This window comes from Neopelma chrysocephalum, unplaced genomic scaffold, assembly GCF_003984885.1.
Source record: "Neopelma chrysocephalum unplaced genomic scaffold, ASM398488v2 Primary Assembly neopelma1_96827, whole genome shotgun sequence".
In the NCBI taxonomy this organism is placed as follows: Eukaryota; Metazoa; Chordata; class Aves; order Passeriformes; family Pipridae; genus Neopelma; species Neopelma chrysocephalum.
The window spans coordinates 266,462-280,932 of record NW_020925471.1 but is presented as its reverse complement, the minus strand read 5'-3'; the positions used below and the strand labels follow the sequence as shown (position 1 = coordinate 280,932).

Here is a 14,471-nt window from a genome sequence, read left to right as displayed (position 1 = left end):
TGTTGAAGCTAAACATGCATGTTGCTATGGCCCTTTGAATAAAATTAAACCCATTTAGGTTTGTGTTACTGGAATAGATAGTATTACATAGTGTTATGGTTTAGCTAAATGAAGAAGATTTTCTTGTTTAATTTTTTCATATCATCACATGGTTTTGGAGAGCGCAAGGGAACACCTCCCCTCTCTTCCCCTGTGAACGGGTGGGGGCAGGGAGGGATGAAGGGTCCTGACAGGAAATACGGCGAGAACTTAATAAGATAAACTTGCTAGCAGGACCGGAACATGCTCTCTCTGGTTCCAGAGGGCAGAAGCGCAGTTGAGCTCCTCTCTGTCTCTCGTTGTGGTTCTGGTCTCTGGTCAGTTTTCCCACCTCACTGCTGCTGTTGCCGTTCGGCTGGGCTGCACCTTCGAGCCATGCTGCCTGTGCTGCAGCAGCTGTCCCTGCAGCCTCCCCTCTGCTTGAAGTTGGGGCAATCATCCCTGCCGCCCGGAACTGTGCCACAGCAACTGTCCCTGCTGCCTCCCCGCTGCTCAAAGCCACTGCAACAGTCCCTGCTGCTGTTGCTGCCATTACTGCCGTTACTGCCCTGGAGTAGTGCCGCTTGCGGCTGCCGCCACTGCCTCCGCTGACTGCTGCCGCCACTGCTGCTGCCCCTACTGCCTTGGAGTAGCACCGCTGGCACCACTCTGCACATCAGTACTCCCCCCTCCCAGGTCTGAACATGACCTCCATCAGGACTGCATTGCCATCTCGGTGGTATACACTGAAAGAGTGGTTGTAGGTGACATTAATTTCTGTTGTTGTTTGTTTTTTTCTTTTGTTCTGTTTTGTTCTCCATTTTTAGTAAAACTGTTATTCATTTTCATACTTCACTTGAATGCTTTGTAATTTAAAAAAAAAATTATCATTTTGGAGGGGGGGGTGTTTTTATTCCATCAGAGGTCCTGCCTCCTGGGACATATCGTCAGTAAACCAAGACAATAATTGGGCACGCAACATGAGGCAATGAGAGAAAAAGTGGAAAAAGAATAACAGTTTTGAATAATCCACTTGTGTATTGGATATAGAACCCCTCTGGCATCATGTTGATTGATTTATTCCTGTTTATTTGGCATGTATTCCTGCATATGTATTTCCCATTCATAGGTGTTTATCTCAAAATGGATTCTAAAAGCAAGGTAGCTGTGGCTATTTTTAAGTTTGTAACTTGGATTTGTGGGGTTGTAAATTCAATGCCTATAAGTCTCCTTTGGAATGTGTTTTCAGGGTTGTTTTCCTACCCTAACCTAAGCTGTTATCATTGGGGGTTTCGTGATAATGGCACCCAATCTGGGGGAGGAACGCAGGGGAGCGTTTTCTTCCAATTCTTCACCCATTTCTCCTTCAGGTCTGCCACAACAGTTTTTGAAGAGTTTAAATTCTCTCTAGATGTTAGAGATACCTTACTCTTTGTGGTATGTTTGGCAGTTTGCATTTTGATGCTCTTTCTTATGTATGAAGGTAGGACAAAGATCTATCAGGAATGTGTCCAGAAGCCCGCCCCAGGAGTGGATAGTTTTGAGTGGCATGGGTTGTGGGAGGGCGTGGGTAAGTTCTTGGAGAATGTTTCTACTCCGGTGACCTGGAAGTTCACCCTTGAACAACTGCAGGACCCTGTCAAGGTGATGAGAATGGTGAGGGAAAACTGCCACAGTAGATCTATGGAGGGGTAGCTTGTGGTTGCATGTGGAGCCCTGGTCACTGCCTACCGAAAGCTACTCAGTATGGTGCAGCACCTCCAGGAGGAAAAGAAAGGGAACAAAACACCTGACACCATGGCAACTCAGAGTGTAACAAAACCAGAGGGACAACCCAGGCCAATAGAAGTTGCCCCATCCAAAAGAGAAAATATAAGACCAAATCAGTTCACCAGGTAGACGATGATGGGGAGGCAAGACCCTCACAAATAACAGACCCAGTCAGAAATAATCACCAAATCCCTTTCGTTTGATAATCTCCACAACCTGAGGAAAGACATCACTTGATGACCAGATGAACCCATTCTGACCTGTTTGATTTGAGTCTAGGATCCTATGGGTGAAGCTGTGCTGCTTGATGGTACTGAAGCAAGGTATTTAGGATCCCTGTCTCAGGATGCGGGTATTAACCAGGGGTTTGTAAGAGTCAGAACCCCTTCATCTCTGGGCACAGCTTTCAAGAAGCGTAAGAGAGAGGTTTGTTTACAGAGATGACCTGCAGGGGCATCATCTTTGCACCTGGGAGACCATGGAAGATGGGATCTGATGCCTGAGAGAAATGGCACTGTTAGAGATACTTTTCACAAGGGACGGGCAATCCAATAGCGACCCTGACGAGGTCAAGTGCACATCACAGATGTGGTGGAACCTCGGACACGCAGGACCACCCATATATGCTTATTTCCTGGTGACAATGCACTGGAAGAAAAATCAAGAAACAGTGGGCACTATCTTGAGTAAATTCAGGACATATAATGAGATTGTCCATGCCCTGTTATGGCCCCCTAACTCTTCTGTAGAAAAATTAGTTGCAGACCTCTGGGCACTAACTGAGGAAGTAAAAAATGACCACAAAAAACTCAGAGAGGAGTTTAAAGAGAGCATTGTCCATGTCTCTTGCCGGTGCAAACTTAGGCCCCTGCTATCTGAAACAGGCGTCCCCTGGCTAGGGAGAGGGGGTACACCACATGGAACAACCTGTGGTTATTCCTACGCAAACATGGGGAAGACATGAGTAAATGGGGTGGAAAACCCAACTTTGCTTTATCAGCATGGGCACGGGAGTTAAAAGGAAAAATGGCCAGAAGCAATTCCACGAGGATGGATGTAGCCCCAGTCTCCCGTGGGCAAGCCCCTAGACAGAACCAGAGTGACGATAACATGTCTGATCCCTTAGAAGACACCTCCCGTAAGTACTCACAGGGAGAAAGCCACGATTACCAAGACCAGCATTAGAGGGGCGCTGCCTTTAGTCACGGCTAACTGTGTCTATTGGACTGTGTGGATCTGATGACCTGGCACAGGAGACCCACAAGAATACAGAGCTTTGGTTGACACTCGTGCACAATGCACTCCAATGCCATCAGGGCATGTGGGCGTGGAGTCTATTTCAATTGCTGGAGTGACAGGGGGTTCTCAAGAGCTGGCAGTGGTGGAAGCTGAAGCGAGCTTGATGGGGAAGGAGTAGCAGAGGTAGCCCATTGTGACTGGTCCAGACGTCCCACGGATCCTGGGTATCAATTGCCTAAAGAATGGGCATTTCAAAGATCCAAAAGGACATTGGTGGGTTTTTGGGATAGCTGCTGTAGAGACAGAAGGGATTAAACAGTTGAATGCATTGCCTGGCCTCTCAGAGAATCCTTCTGCTGTGGGACTGCTAAAGGTTGAAGAACAGCAGGTGCCAATCGCCACTGCAACAGCGCATTGTGGGCAATATCGCACAAACCGAGACTCCATGATCCCCATCCATAAGATGATCCACAAGCTGGAGAGCCAAGGAGTGGTCAGCAAGAATTGCTCACCCTTCAACAACCCACATTTGGTCCATGCATAAGCCCAATGGAGAATGGAGACTGACAGCGGGCTATCATGGCTTGAAATGAAGTTACCCCATCATTCAGTGCCGCTGTGGCAGACATGCTGGAGCTTCAGTATGAACTGGAGTCTAAGGCAGCAAAGTGGTGCCACCACTGATATTGCTAATGCGTTTTTCTCCATTCCTTTGGCAGGAGAGGGCTGGTCACAGTTTACTTTCACCTGGAGGGGCATGCAGTACACCTGGAACTGACTGCCCCATGGGTGGAAACACAGTGCCACCATCTGCCACGGACTGATCCAGGTTACACTAGAGAAAGGTGAGGCTCCAGAACATCTGCAGTACATTGATGACATCATTGTATGGGGGAACATGGCAGAAGAAGTCTTTAAGAAAGGAGAGAAGATCATCCAGATTCTCCTGAAAACTGGGTTTGCCACCAAATGGAGTAAGGTCAAGGGACCTGCCAGAGAAATCCAGTTCCTGGGAGTGAAGTGGCAGGACAGATGCCATCAGATCCCAAGAGAAGTCATCAACAAGAAAACAACAATGTCTCCAGCGGCCAGCAAGAAGGAAATGCAAGCTTTCCGAGGTACCATAGGTTTCTGGAGGATGCACATCCCAGAATACAGGCAGATTGTAAGTCCTCTCTACTTTGTCATCATGGCTAGGCTTCGCAAACGAAGATTTGGGAAGGGCTCTACCCACGTTTCTTACAAGCGCATTGGTGGCTAAAAGGACCAATACGAGATAGGCATGTCCGGTTGCAAAAGGCACAGCAGAAAAACTCCTTAGATGGTATATTTCGCAAGGTACGATTCTTTCTGCATTGTCTTTTCTCCTCAAGGGTGATCCTGCGTGCTTTCTCAAAGGCATCAGCAGCATTATAGATGGTGTGTCTCCAGACCTCCCGATTGGAGGCCAGAGTAGACCAGTTATGGTGGTCAATATGGCCAAGGCTGAGATGTTGTTTCACGGAGTCCTTGTATCTTTTCTTTGGGGCTCCTCTCTTGCGGCAGCCGGTGGCAAGTTCACCATAAAGCAGGATCTTAGGGAGGCGGTGGTCCTTCATCCTGGAGACGTGCCCTGCCCAACGCAGCTGCGTTCTCAGTAACATGGCCTCAGTACTTGTGACTGCGGCTTGTTCAAGAACAGATGTATTGGTCACATAATCTGACCAGTGGATGTTTAGGATTGTATGGAGGCAGCGTTGATGGAAGCGTTCTAGGAGACGCAGGTGGTGGCGGTAGATGACCCATGATTCGGATCCATAAAAGAGAGTAGACAGCACTATGGCTCTGTAAACACTGATCTTTGTACTTTTGTTCAGGTGTTTATTTCGCCAAACTCTTTTATGAAGCTTTCTGAAAGCACTATATGCCTTTGCTAGCCTGTTGTCTATCTCCCTGTCAATCTTGCCATCCGAGGAGATGAGGCTGCCTAGGTAATTAAACTGCTGGACTGATTTGAGTTCTGATTGGCCAATGGTGATGTGGGGATTATGGGGGACTTCCTGAGGTGCAGGTTGATGGAGAACTTCTGTCTTCTTTAGGCTGACTTCCAGCCCAAAGAGCTCAGCAGCGTCTGCAAAGCAGGATGTTAAACACTGTAGGGCTGCTTCTGTGTGGGCAACAAGGGCAGCATCATCAGCATAAAGCAGCTCTCGGACAAGATGGTTTAAGGTCTTGGTGTGGGCCTTCAGTCGCCTTAGATTGAATAGGCTTCCATCAGTACGATATCGAATGTAGATACCGTCCTGATCATCGAGGTCTGCCGTGGCCCTTTGGAGCATCATGCTGAAAAAGACTGTGAATAGGGTAGGAGCGAGAACGCAGCCTTGTTTCACGCCATTCTTTATTAGAAAGGGCTCAGAAAGTGCATTGCCATATCTGACTTGGCCGTGCTGATCCTCGTGGAGTGAGATGATCATTTTAAGGAACTTGGGGGGACATCCTAAACGTTCCAAAATCTACCACAGACCTTTTCTGCTCACAGTATCGAAAGCCTTGGTGAGGTCGACAAAGGTTACATAAAGACCTTTGTTCTGTTCCCTACACTTCTCTTGCAGTTGTCTGAGAACAAATACCATGTCTATGGTACTCCTGTTGGCTCTGAAACCACACTGTCTTTCATGTAGAATTCCTTCTGCTATAGCAGGTATCAGTCTGTTCAAGAGTATTTTTGCCAGGATTTTGCCAGCAATTGAGAGCAGAGTAATACCACGGTAATTTGAGCAATCTGATTTAATTCCTTTCTTCTTATACAAAGTGATGATGACTGCATCACGAAGGTCTGAAGGTAGTTCGCCTAGTTCCCAACAGCGCACTACAAACTCATGAAATTTGGTAGAGTGCAAGGCCCCCATGTTTCCAGACTTCGGGTGGAATTCCATCAACCCCAACTGCCTTGCCGATTTTCACCTGCTGTATGGCCTTAAGGGTTTCTCCTAAAGTGGGGGCAGTATCCAATTCATACTTCACCAGTTGTTGTGTGATGGACTGAATTGCTGAATCTTGGACTACACGGCTAGTACTGAAGAGAGTCTGAAAGTGTTCAGACCATCGATTCAGAATGGAGGTTTTATCTGTCAGGAGCGTTTGACCATCTGCACTGAGTAGAGGGCTTTGTACCTGGTATGTAGGCCCGTATGCTGTTTTCAGGGCCTCATAGAATCCTTTGTGATCACCCATATCTGCACATAGTTGAGTTTTTTCAGCTAGATCAATCCACCACTTGTTTTGGATGTCACGGAGTTTCTGTTGGAGCTTGCTGCATGCAAGACGAAAGGCTATTTTTCTTGCGTGACAGGATGGCAGTGCAAGGTGTGCTTGGTGGGCGGTTCTCTTCTTCCTCAACAAATCCTGGATTTCTTGATTGTTTTCATCAAACCAGTCCTTGTTCTTCTTGAGGGAGAACCCTAAGGATTCTTCGGAGGATTGCAGGATGCTCTTTTTAACATGGTGCCAAATTGTTTCAGGAGAGGAATCTGCAGAATCTGTGGAATGGTTTTCGAGCCTAGTTTGAAGGTTTGCCTGGAATTTGTCTCTCACTGTGGCTGATTGGAGATTGTTAACTTGGAGTCTTCTCCTTGGGATACTGCCCCTTTTAGGTTTGAATTTGAGATTGAAGTTGAGCTTACAGCACACAAGCCGATGGTCTGTTTGGCATTCTGCGCTGGGCATCACACGGGTATGGTGGACATCGCGGACATCCCTCCATCACACCAAGACATAATCGATGAGGTGCCAATGCTTAGATCTGGAGTGCATCCAGGTTGTCTTCAGACTGTTTTTCTGATGAAAGATAGTATTAGTGATGGTGAACTGTTGCTCCACACAGAATTCTAACAGAAGTCGACCATTATCATTGCAGTTTCCAATGCCATGCTTGCCTAATATGCCTTTCCATGCTTCAAAATTCTTACCTACTCTGGCGTTGAAATCACCAAGGATAATGATCTTATCATCTGCAGGAACCTTTTGGGTACGGAGGCACAGGTCAGTGTAGAATTCATCTTTTTCAGCAGGGTCAGCTTGGAGAGTTGGAGCATATATACTAAAGAGGACAACGTGTTGGTTGTTGTGTAGTGGAAGGCGTAGGGAGATAATGCGGTCAGAGTGACCTGTCAGCAGATTTTCGCATTTAGGAAGAATAGAGTTTTTGATCATGAAACCTACTCCTGAGAGATGTTTTTCGGTTCTGAGGTTACCTGACCAAAAGAGTGTGTAACCGGCACCATGTTCTCTGAGACTGCCTTCCTTGTGAAGGCAAACTTCACTGAGAGCAGCAATGTCGATGTTGAGACGAACCAGTTCATGGGCAATTAGGGCAGAACGTCGCTCAGGACGCCCGCTATCCGCAGAATCGAGCATGGTTCTGATGTTCCAGCATGCTAGAGGTAATTTAGGTACACCTTTGGAGGCAGGTGCATGCCTTTGTCTTTTGCTCTTTGTGTGACTGCATTGGAAGAAGATGCCCGTTGGTCTGCGGTTAACCAACCGGGTGAAGGTGGAGATGAGCTTTGTTTAGGCCACCTTTTCTAGGCCCCTCTCCGAGTGGAGCAAGCAGTGCTGTCCTTGAAAAAGGCTACTTGGTCATTCAGGGTGCTGCCCCAAGAGACTGTCATCTCCGGTCAGTCTCAAATGACCAATATCCTGAACAGCCTGCATGCAGGGTTGGGTCTGCGGTTCCCAGTGCACCTTTCATCTGCCGTTTCGACCCTCGCCCGTCGCTACAGGACTTTTTGCATGTGGGTAAAACCTTCAAGCCTGCGCAATGGATTTTTTAGGTGAGATGCAGTATGCGCGGAACTGAACCCACCCTTTAATCCTGAGGTTCATCTGCCAAGGCCGAGCAAGCTTGGACAGTGGCAGCGAGACCCTCAGGACATAGGTTTGATTAGAGTGACCTTCTCTGAGATGGATGGCCTTCCAGGGCTAAGCGAGCTCCATCTGCCCGGGTTTGGGATGAGAGTTGTCCTTCTCCTAGGATGACTGCCAAAGGCTAACAAGCTCATCCTGCCCAAGAATGTAGTGTATCTGATCCTATGGTTTTGACCTGTCTGGCATGGGCGACCCTACCAAAGGCATGTACCATCGCCAGCATAGCTCGCAACGACATAGGGGTACGCAGGCTATGTACCTGTTAGAACGATTTGGGCAAGTCTTTCATTTCCTACTTTACTATCACCTATCTATATACAATCTCAAGGAGATACCCAGGAACAACCCTTTGACCTATCCACCCTTTCAGGACGTAACAGAGCAAAGCAAATATATCCAGAACACGTCGAACCTGGGCAGTAGCCGCAGGTGAACCAAAAACAAACAGACAAACTAAACAAAACAACTGTTCTGGCCCCCGTACCCATCCAAGGCTGGGGTGCCTATCAAGACTACAGCCTGGCCGGGGCCCCCATCACACTAAAGGAGCCCCACTATCCACCCTGACCTTATCCTTCCACCACTGTGTTACCACATATCTTCAGGTGCACTGCTCACCTGTGGCACTTGATACAGGATTGCCCCATTCTCCCTCCCGCCAGTCGGAGGACCCCCCATGCCCCTCTTGACACCCCTCCCCCCCCCTCCCCCCCGTCCCCCGCACCCCCCCCCCCCTCCCCTCCCAAAGCTGGAACGGCAAACCTCTGTGTGCTCCGGAGCTGCACTCTCTTCCTCCATGGGGCTCAGCACCCGACGGTAAGGCTCCCCCTCCCTCTCCCCCCGCCACCCGCCGTGGCCACGCCTGGGTGACTGAACCGCCAGCCGGGACTGCCCCAAACACGCGGCATGGTCGGGGGGGTCCCTGCGCCAGCCGGGACTGCCCCAAACACGCGGCACGGTCGGGGGTGTCCCTGCGCTGACCGGGACTCTCTCAACTTTGTAACACGCAAGAAAAATGATTACCAGTGGGGCCCCAAACAGAAACAAGCCTTTGAACAGATGAAACAGGAGATCGCTGATGCTGTAGCCCTTGGTACAGTCAGGACAGGACCGGAGGTAAAGAACATACTCTACTCTGGAGCTGGGGAAAATGGTCCTTCCTGGAGCCTCTGGCAGAAGGTGCCTGGGGAGACCACTTGGATTCTGGAGCCAAAGCTATAGAGGATCTGAGGCCAACTACACTCCAAAGGAGAAGGAGATTCTAGTAGTCTATGAAGGAGTTCAAACCACCTCAGTAGTGATCAGCACGGAAGCGCAGCTTCTCCTGGCACCCCGACTACAAGTTCTGGGGTGGATGTTCAAGGGAAAGGCTCCTTCCACGCTACATGAAGTGGATTGCCTTGATCATGCAGCGCACCAGAATCAGGAACCCTAATCACCCTGGGATCTTGGAGATAATTACAAATTGGTCTGAAGGTAAGAATTTTGGTCTGGCAGATGAAGTAGAACAGGTGACATGTGCTGAGGAAGCTCCACCATACAACCAACTGCCAGAGGACGAAAAGCTCTACACTCTTTTCGCTGATGGTTGCTGTCGCATTGTAGGCGTGAACCGGAAATGGAAAGCAGCTGTATGGAGGCCCACACGATGAGTATCAAAAGCTGTGGAAGGAAAAGGTGGATCAAGTCACAGAGCTCAGAGCCATCCAGTTGGCTTTGGATATTGCTGAACAAGAGAAGTGGCCAAGACTTTACCTCTACACTGGCTCGTGGATGGTGGCCAATGCTCTCTGGGGGTGGCTGGAAAGATGGAAGGAGGACAATTGACAACGTAAAGGGAAACCCATCTGGGCTTCTGAAATGTGACCCAGGTAGAGAAGATGATTGTGGGAGTCTGCCACGTAGATGCACACGTGCCCAAAAGCCAAGCAAATGAAGAACAGGCAGACTGAGCTGCCCGAGTCAAAGTGTCACAGTTAGACCTTGATTGGCAGGATAAGGGAGAGTTGTTCCTAGCTCGATGGGCCCATGATGCCTCAGGTCATCAGGGAAGAGATGCCACCTCTAGGTGGGCATGAGACCAAGGGGTGGATTTAACCATGGACGCTGTATCCCAGGTTATCCACGATTGTGAAACATGCACTGCAATCAAGCAGGCTAAGAAAGTAAAGCCCCTGTGGTATGGTGGGTGATGGACCAAGTATAGATATGGAGAGGCCTGGTAGATTGATTACATCACACTGTCGCAAACTCGCCAAGGTAAGCTCTATGTGCTCACCATGGTGGAAGCAACCACCAGATGGCTGGAAACGTACTCTGCCTCAAGCCACTGTCTGGAACACCATCCTGGACCTTGAAGAGCAAGTCCTGTGGCGACATGGCATCCCAGAGCGAATTGAGTCAGACAATGGGACTCATTTCAAGAATAGCCTAGTTACCACCTGGGCTAAAGAGCAGGGTATTGAGTGGGTATATCATATTCCCTATCATGCACCAGTTGCTGGGAAGGTTGAATGGTGTAATTTACTGTTGAAAACTACTTTGAAGGCATTGGGCAGGGAGACTTTCAACCACTGGCATCAGCATTTAGCAAAGGCTACTTGGTTAATCAATACTAGAGGCTCTGTCAACCGAGTCAGCCCTGCCCAATCAGAGCCCCTTCACACCGTAGGGAGATAAAGTCCCCATAGTGCACCTGAGAGATATGTTAGGGAAAATGGTTTGGTTTTGTCCCACCCCAAGCAAAAGCAAACCTGTTTGTAGTATTGTTTTTGCTCAAGGGATGGGTTGCACATGGTGGGTGATGCAGAAAGATGGAGAAACACGATGTATACTTCCTCAGGGGGACCTAATTTTTTGTAAAGCTGTCCATAACACTGTACCTGTATGTATATACTTGTAAATGTGTATATAAGTGGAATAATGTGTGTATGTGTATAGTTGGAAAGTTCAAATTTGATATAGCATGATGGTATGAAAAAAATTGCATTGGATAATGTTATGGTTTAGCTAAATGAAGATTTTCTTGTTGAATTTTTTCATATCATCACATGGTTTTGGAGAGCGCAGGGGACACCTTCCCTCTCTTTCCCTGCGCAGGGTGGGGGCAGGGAGGGATGAAGGGTCCTGACGGGAAATACGGCGAGAACTTAATAGGATAAACTTGCTAGCAGGACCAGAACACGCTCTCTCTGGTTCCGGTGGGGGGTGTGAGGGGAGGAGCGAGCACAGTTGGGCTGCTCTCTCCCTCATCGTGGTTCTGGTCTCTGGCTGTTTTTCCCACCTTGGTGCTGCTGTTGCTGCTCAGCTGGGCTGCACCTTTGAGCCACGCTGCAACCGTCCCTGCCACTGCTGCCACTGCTTCTGCCTTAGAGTAGTGTCGCTTGCAGCTGTCACCACTGCCCACTGCCGCTTCTCGCCCCGCACTGCCGGCGCCGCTCTGCACACCAGTACTTCCCCCCACACCAGTACTTCCCCCCCCCACCTCCACACATGGCCTCTGTTGGGACTGCATTGCCGTCTTGGCAGCATACACTGAAAGAGTGGTTTTAGGTGACATTCTTTTATGTTATTGTTTGGTTTTTTTGTTTTGTTCTTTCTTGTTCTCCTTTTTTAGTAAAACTGTTATTAATTTTCATACTTCACTTGAATGCCTCGTAATTTCAAAAAGAATTCTTTGGAAGATTGCACATAGCTTTTTGGTGTCTGACCAGGATCAACATATTTTTGGTTATCTGTTTTTTGAATCAGAAACTTTATTCTAATAATTTTTCTATATCACACCGAATGCAAGGTTTGCTTTGTGGTCTAGTCATCAAATCTATGCTATTCTCAGAAGTAATGATTACAGCAAAGAAGACTATTTCTCTTACTCCCAAATCTGAATGCCCTGTAGATTTTTCACAACTTGATGAATGATGCATCTGCAAAAACCGTATTGAACATGGAACAGTAATACACTCCTCAGAGGACTGCTGTCACAAGGAAACAACAACAGATTAAAAAGCCATTTTAAGCTTAGCTCTACTAGCCTTAAAATGCTGCAGTGGACCATGATAGCACAATGCAACATATAACTGTACACCTTTAAAATAGACTGGGCCTAGGTCAAACTCTGTTTAAACAGAGCTCCAAATTGATCACCATCAGAGATGAGTGTTATAATGACGTTTTATTTTTATCTGTCTTTAAGCAGATTTATGGTTATGATGATCTCCAGATGCTTCAGCCCAGGCTGCCAATGGTAAGTAAATGGCTTGGTTTATTTCATTTTAGAAAAGTTATCTTCAGTGTTGATCATTTGTGCAATGCAATTTAGTTCATTTAATGGTGATTAAGAGCTTATCTTTATATTCTATATTCTGTTTTTTTAATTATCCACAAACAGTTTTCTAGGTGGTGTAAATTGATACAGCGAAACTGTTGCATTATGCATTTGTCTATTTGCAAATAGAAGCAAATGTACTCTGTACTTCTGAGTGGAGAAATTTTTAATTGTTGTTCTAGTTAGACATCTTGTCAAATCTAGTCGAAGTCTGAGTGTCAATATTTTTTTACCAAGAGGTAGGGTTGAACAGCAAGTATACAAATTGGCAGCCAGTAGGTGCTTCTGACAGGTTTTGGAGGCACTCATAGGTGCAGGTCTCTGTGTGTGCATCACGGCAACAAATGCAGGTGAGCTGCAGGAAGGAGAGTATATGAAGTTTTCCTTTTTACCTGGATCCAGAACGTAAATGGCATGTGAGTGAAGCTGAGAATTAGATTCACAAAAAGCCTCAGCCTAGATTGTGGAAAAGGAAAATATTTTTTTTCTTTTCAGAAAAGTAGAATAAGGGTCTTGAAGGGAACATTTGGTAGTATGTTACTGAGAAAAGTCACAGGATTAAGTGATGCAGTTTATTTATAGAGGCAGAAATGGAGCAATGAGCAGTGATCTGAAAAGAAATATCACTGAATGAATGCCATAGATAAAGGTCCAAGTCAGAACCAGGTCTTTCATGTGGAGTCTGGGGATAGCCAGAGTCAGACAGTCAAAGGTGAGTACAGGGATATCCCAGACAAAACCCTTTCTCAAACTCAGGCAACTTTATTTTATAATTCAGCAAATAAAGCATGCTGAAAATGCTAGTCAGGAGTGTGGATTTCTTAGTGCAGTTATGGCTGGTCTTAGGAGATGTGGCTGAGGGAACTGGTGTTGTTAAGCCTGGAGAAAATGAAGCTTAGGAGACTTGAAAGGAGGTTGTAGAGAGGTGGGTGTTGGTCTCTTCTCCCATGTAACAAGGGATAGGACAAGAGGAAATGGCCTCAAGTTGCCCCAGAAGAGGTTTAGATTGGATATTAGGAAAAACTTCTTCACAAAAAGGATTGTCAAGCACTGGAGCAGGCTACCCAGGGAAGTGGTTGAGTCTTTTCTGCAGTTGAACTTTCCCTTCCTGCCCGAGTCTCTTCTCTGTCTGTAATGTCCTGGTGTTGGTTGTGGTCTGTTTTCCTTTCCCTTGTGTGCCTTTGTTTTCATATTAGCTGATCTTTTCACATTTGGAAGGATTCTGAAATTATGTTGTTTGGAAGAGCCTGGGGAGCCCCCTCCTGGAGCAAGGGTCTGGGGGGGTGACGGCAGCGGCGGTTTCCAAGGAGGTGGCTCTGGGTATAGGCACTTGATTGTTGGATGTGTTCCTGGATACAGCTGCCCCGCTCCTGTGTTTGAAGCTCCTGAGAATGAGTAAGAAAGGCTTTTCCTTCAGATATATATATTGCTCCTCCTCCTACTGGGTTGGGTCCCTGACTGTGGTCCTATGTGTGTGTGCCTGTAGCAGGAGTCTTGTGCTTTCTCTACCTCCTTGCCTGAGGTGGCTGGAGAGCAAAGAAGAAAATGCCCCCTGTGAGGCTGTTTGTAAGCAAAGGGTCTTGCGTTTGGGATGACCTTGAGCCCCTGTGCCCCTAGAGGAGGGGTGTCCAAGAGTCCTCTGGAGGTGGAGCTGAACCAGCTAATCTAGTTATAAAGCTCTAGTAGGAGGAGAAGGAGGTGGCAGTTTCACTTGCTGAAGTTTTAAGGTCCCCTACAACAGTAGGGATCACATTCTGCTTCTATGAGAGCCATTATCACATGTTTTATCAAAGCTTTTGGAGCAGGGGAGATGTGTGTGTGGTGGTGGTGACGGGCTGGGAGCCATGGTCTCGTCAGGCAATGTTGCGTTGGGGGGTGCTGCCTGGGGGTGCTGCCTTGGGGTGCTGGCATGTGTACGATGTTTTGGCATACCTAGGTGCCATCCCTCCAGGAGGCCATGGCTGGATCTTGTCTGTGTTGCCCTAGAATAGCTCATGGCTGTAAGGTGTTTTCAAGCAACACAATGAGACATTTGTCATGAAAAGTGCCTGAAGTGGCAAGAGTAGCTGAATTCAGCTTAGTCAAAGTGATCTCTGCTGTGGCTCTCCTTCATGTAATCATAGAATGGGTTGGGTTGAAAGAGACCTTTAAAGGTCATCTAGTCTGATCCCCCAGCGATGAGCAGGGACATCTTCAACTAGATCAGGTTGCT

The 14,471-nt window shown here is 47.5% G+C and overlaps 1 protein-coding gene across 3 annotated transcripts in view; it reads left to right on the top strand.

The window, feature by feature from the left end:
- LOC113960653 (ubiquitin-associated protein 2-like) overlaps positions 1–14,471 on the top strand; it is a 110,238-nt gene that overhangs the window by 66,215 nt on the left and 29,552 nt on the right. For all 3 annotated transcript variants that reach the window (XM_027670323.1, XM_027670321.1, XM_027670320.1), the window contains exon 20: positions 12,131–12,178. In XM_027670323.1, the coding sequence (XP_027526124.1) occupies positions 12,131–12,178 (48 nt within the window). The remainder of the gene's footprint in view (positions 1–12,130; positions 12,179–14,471) is intronic.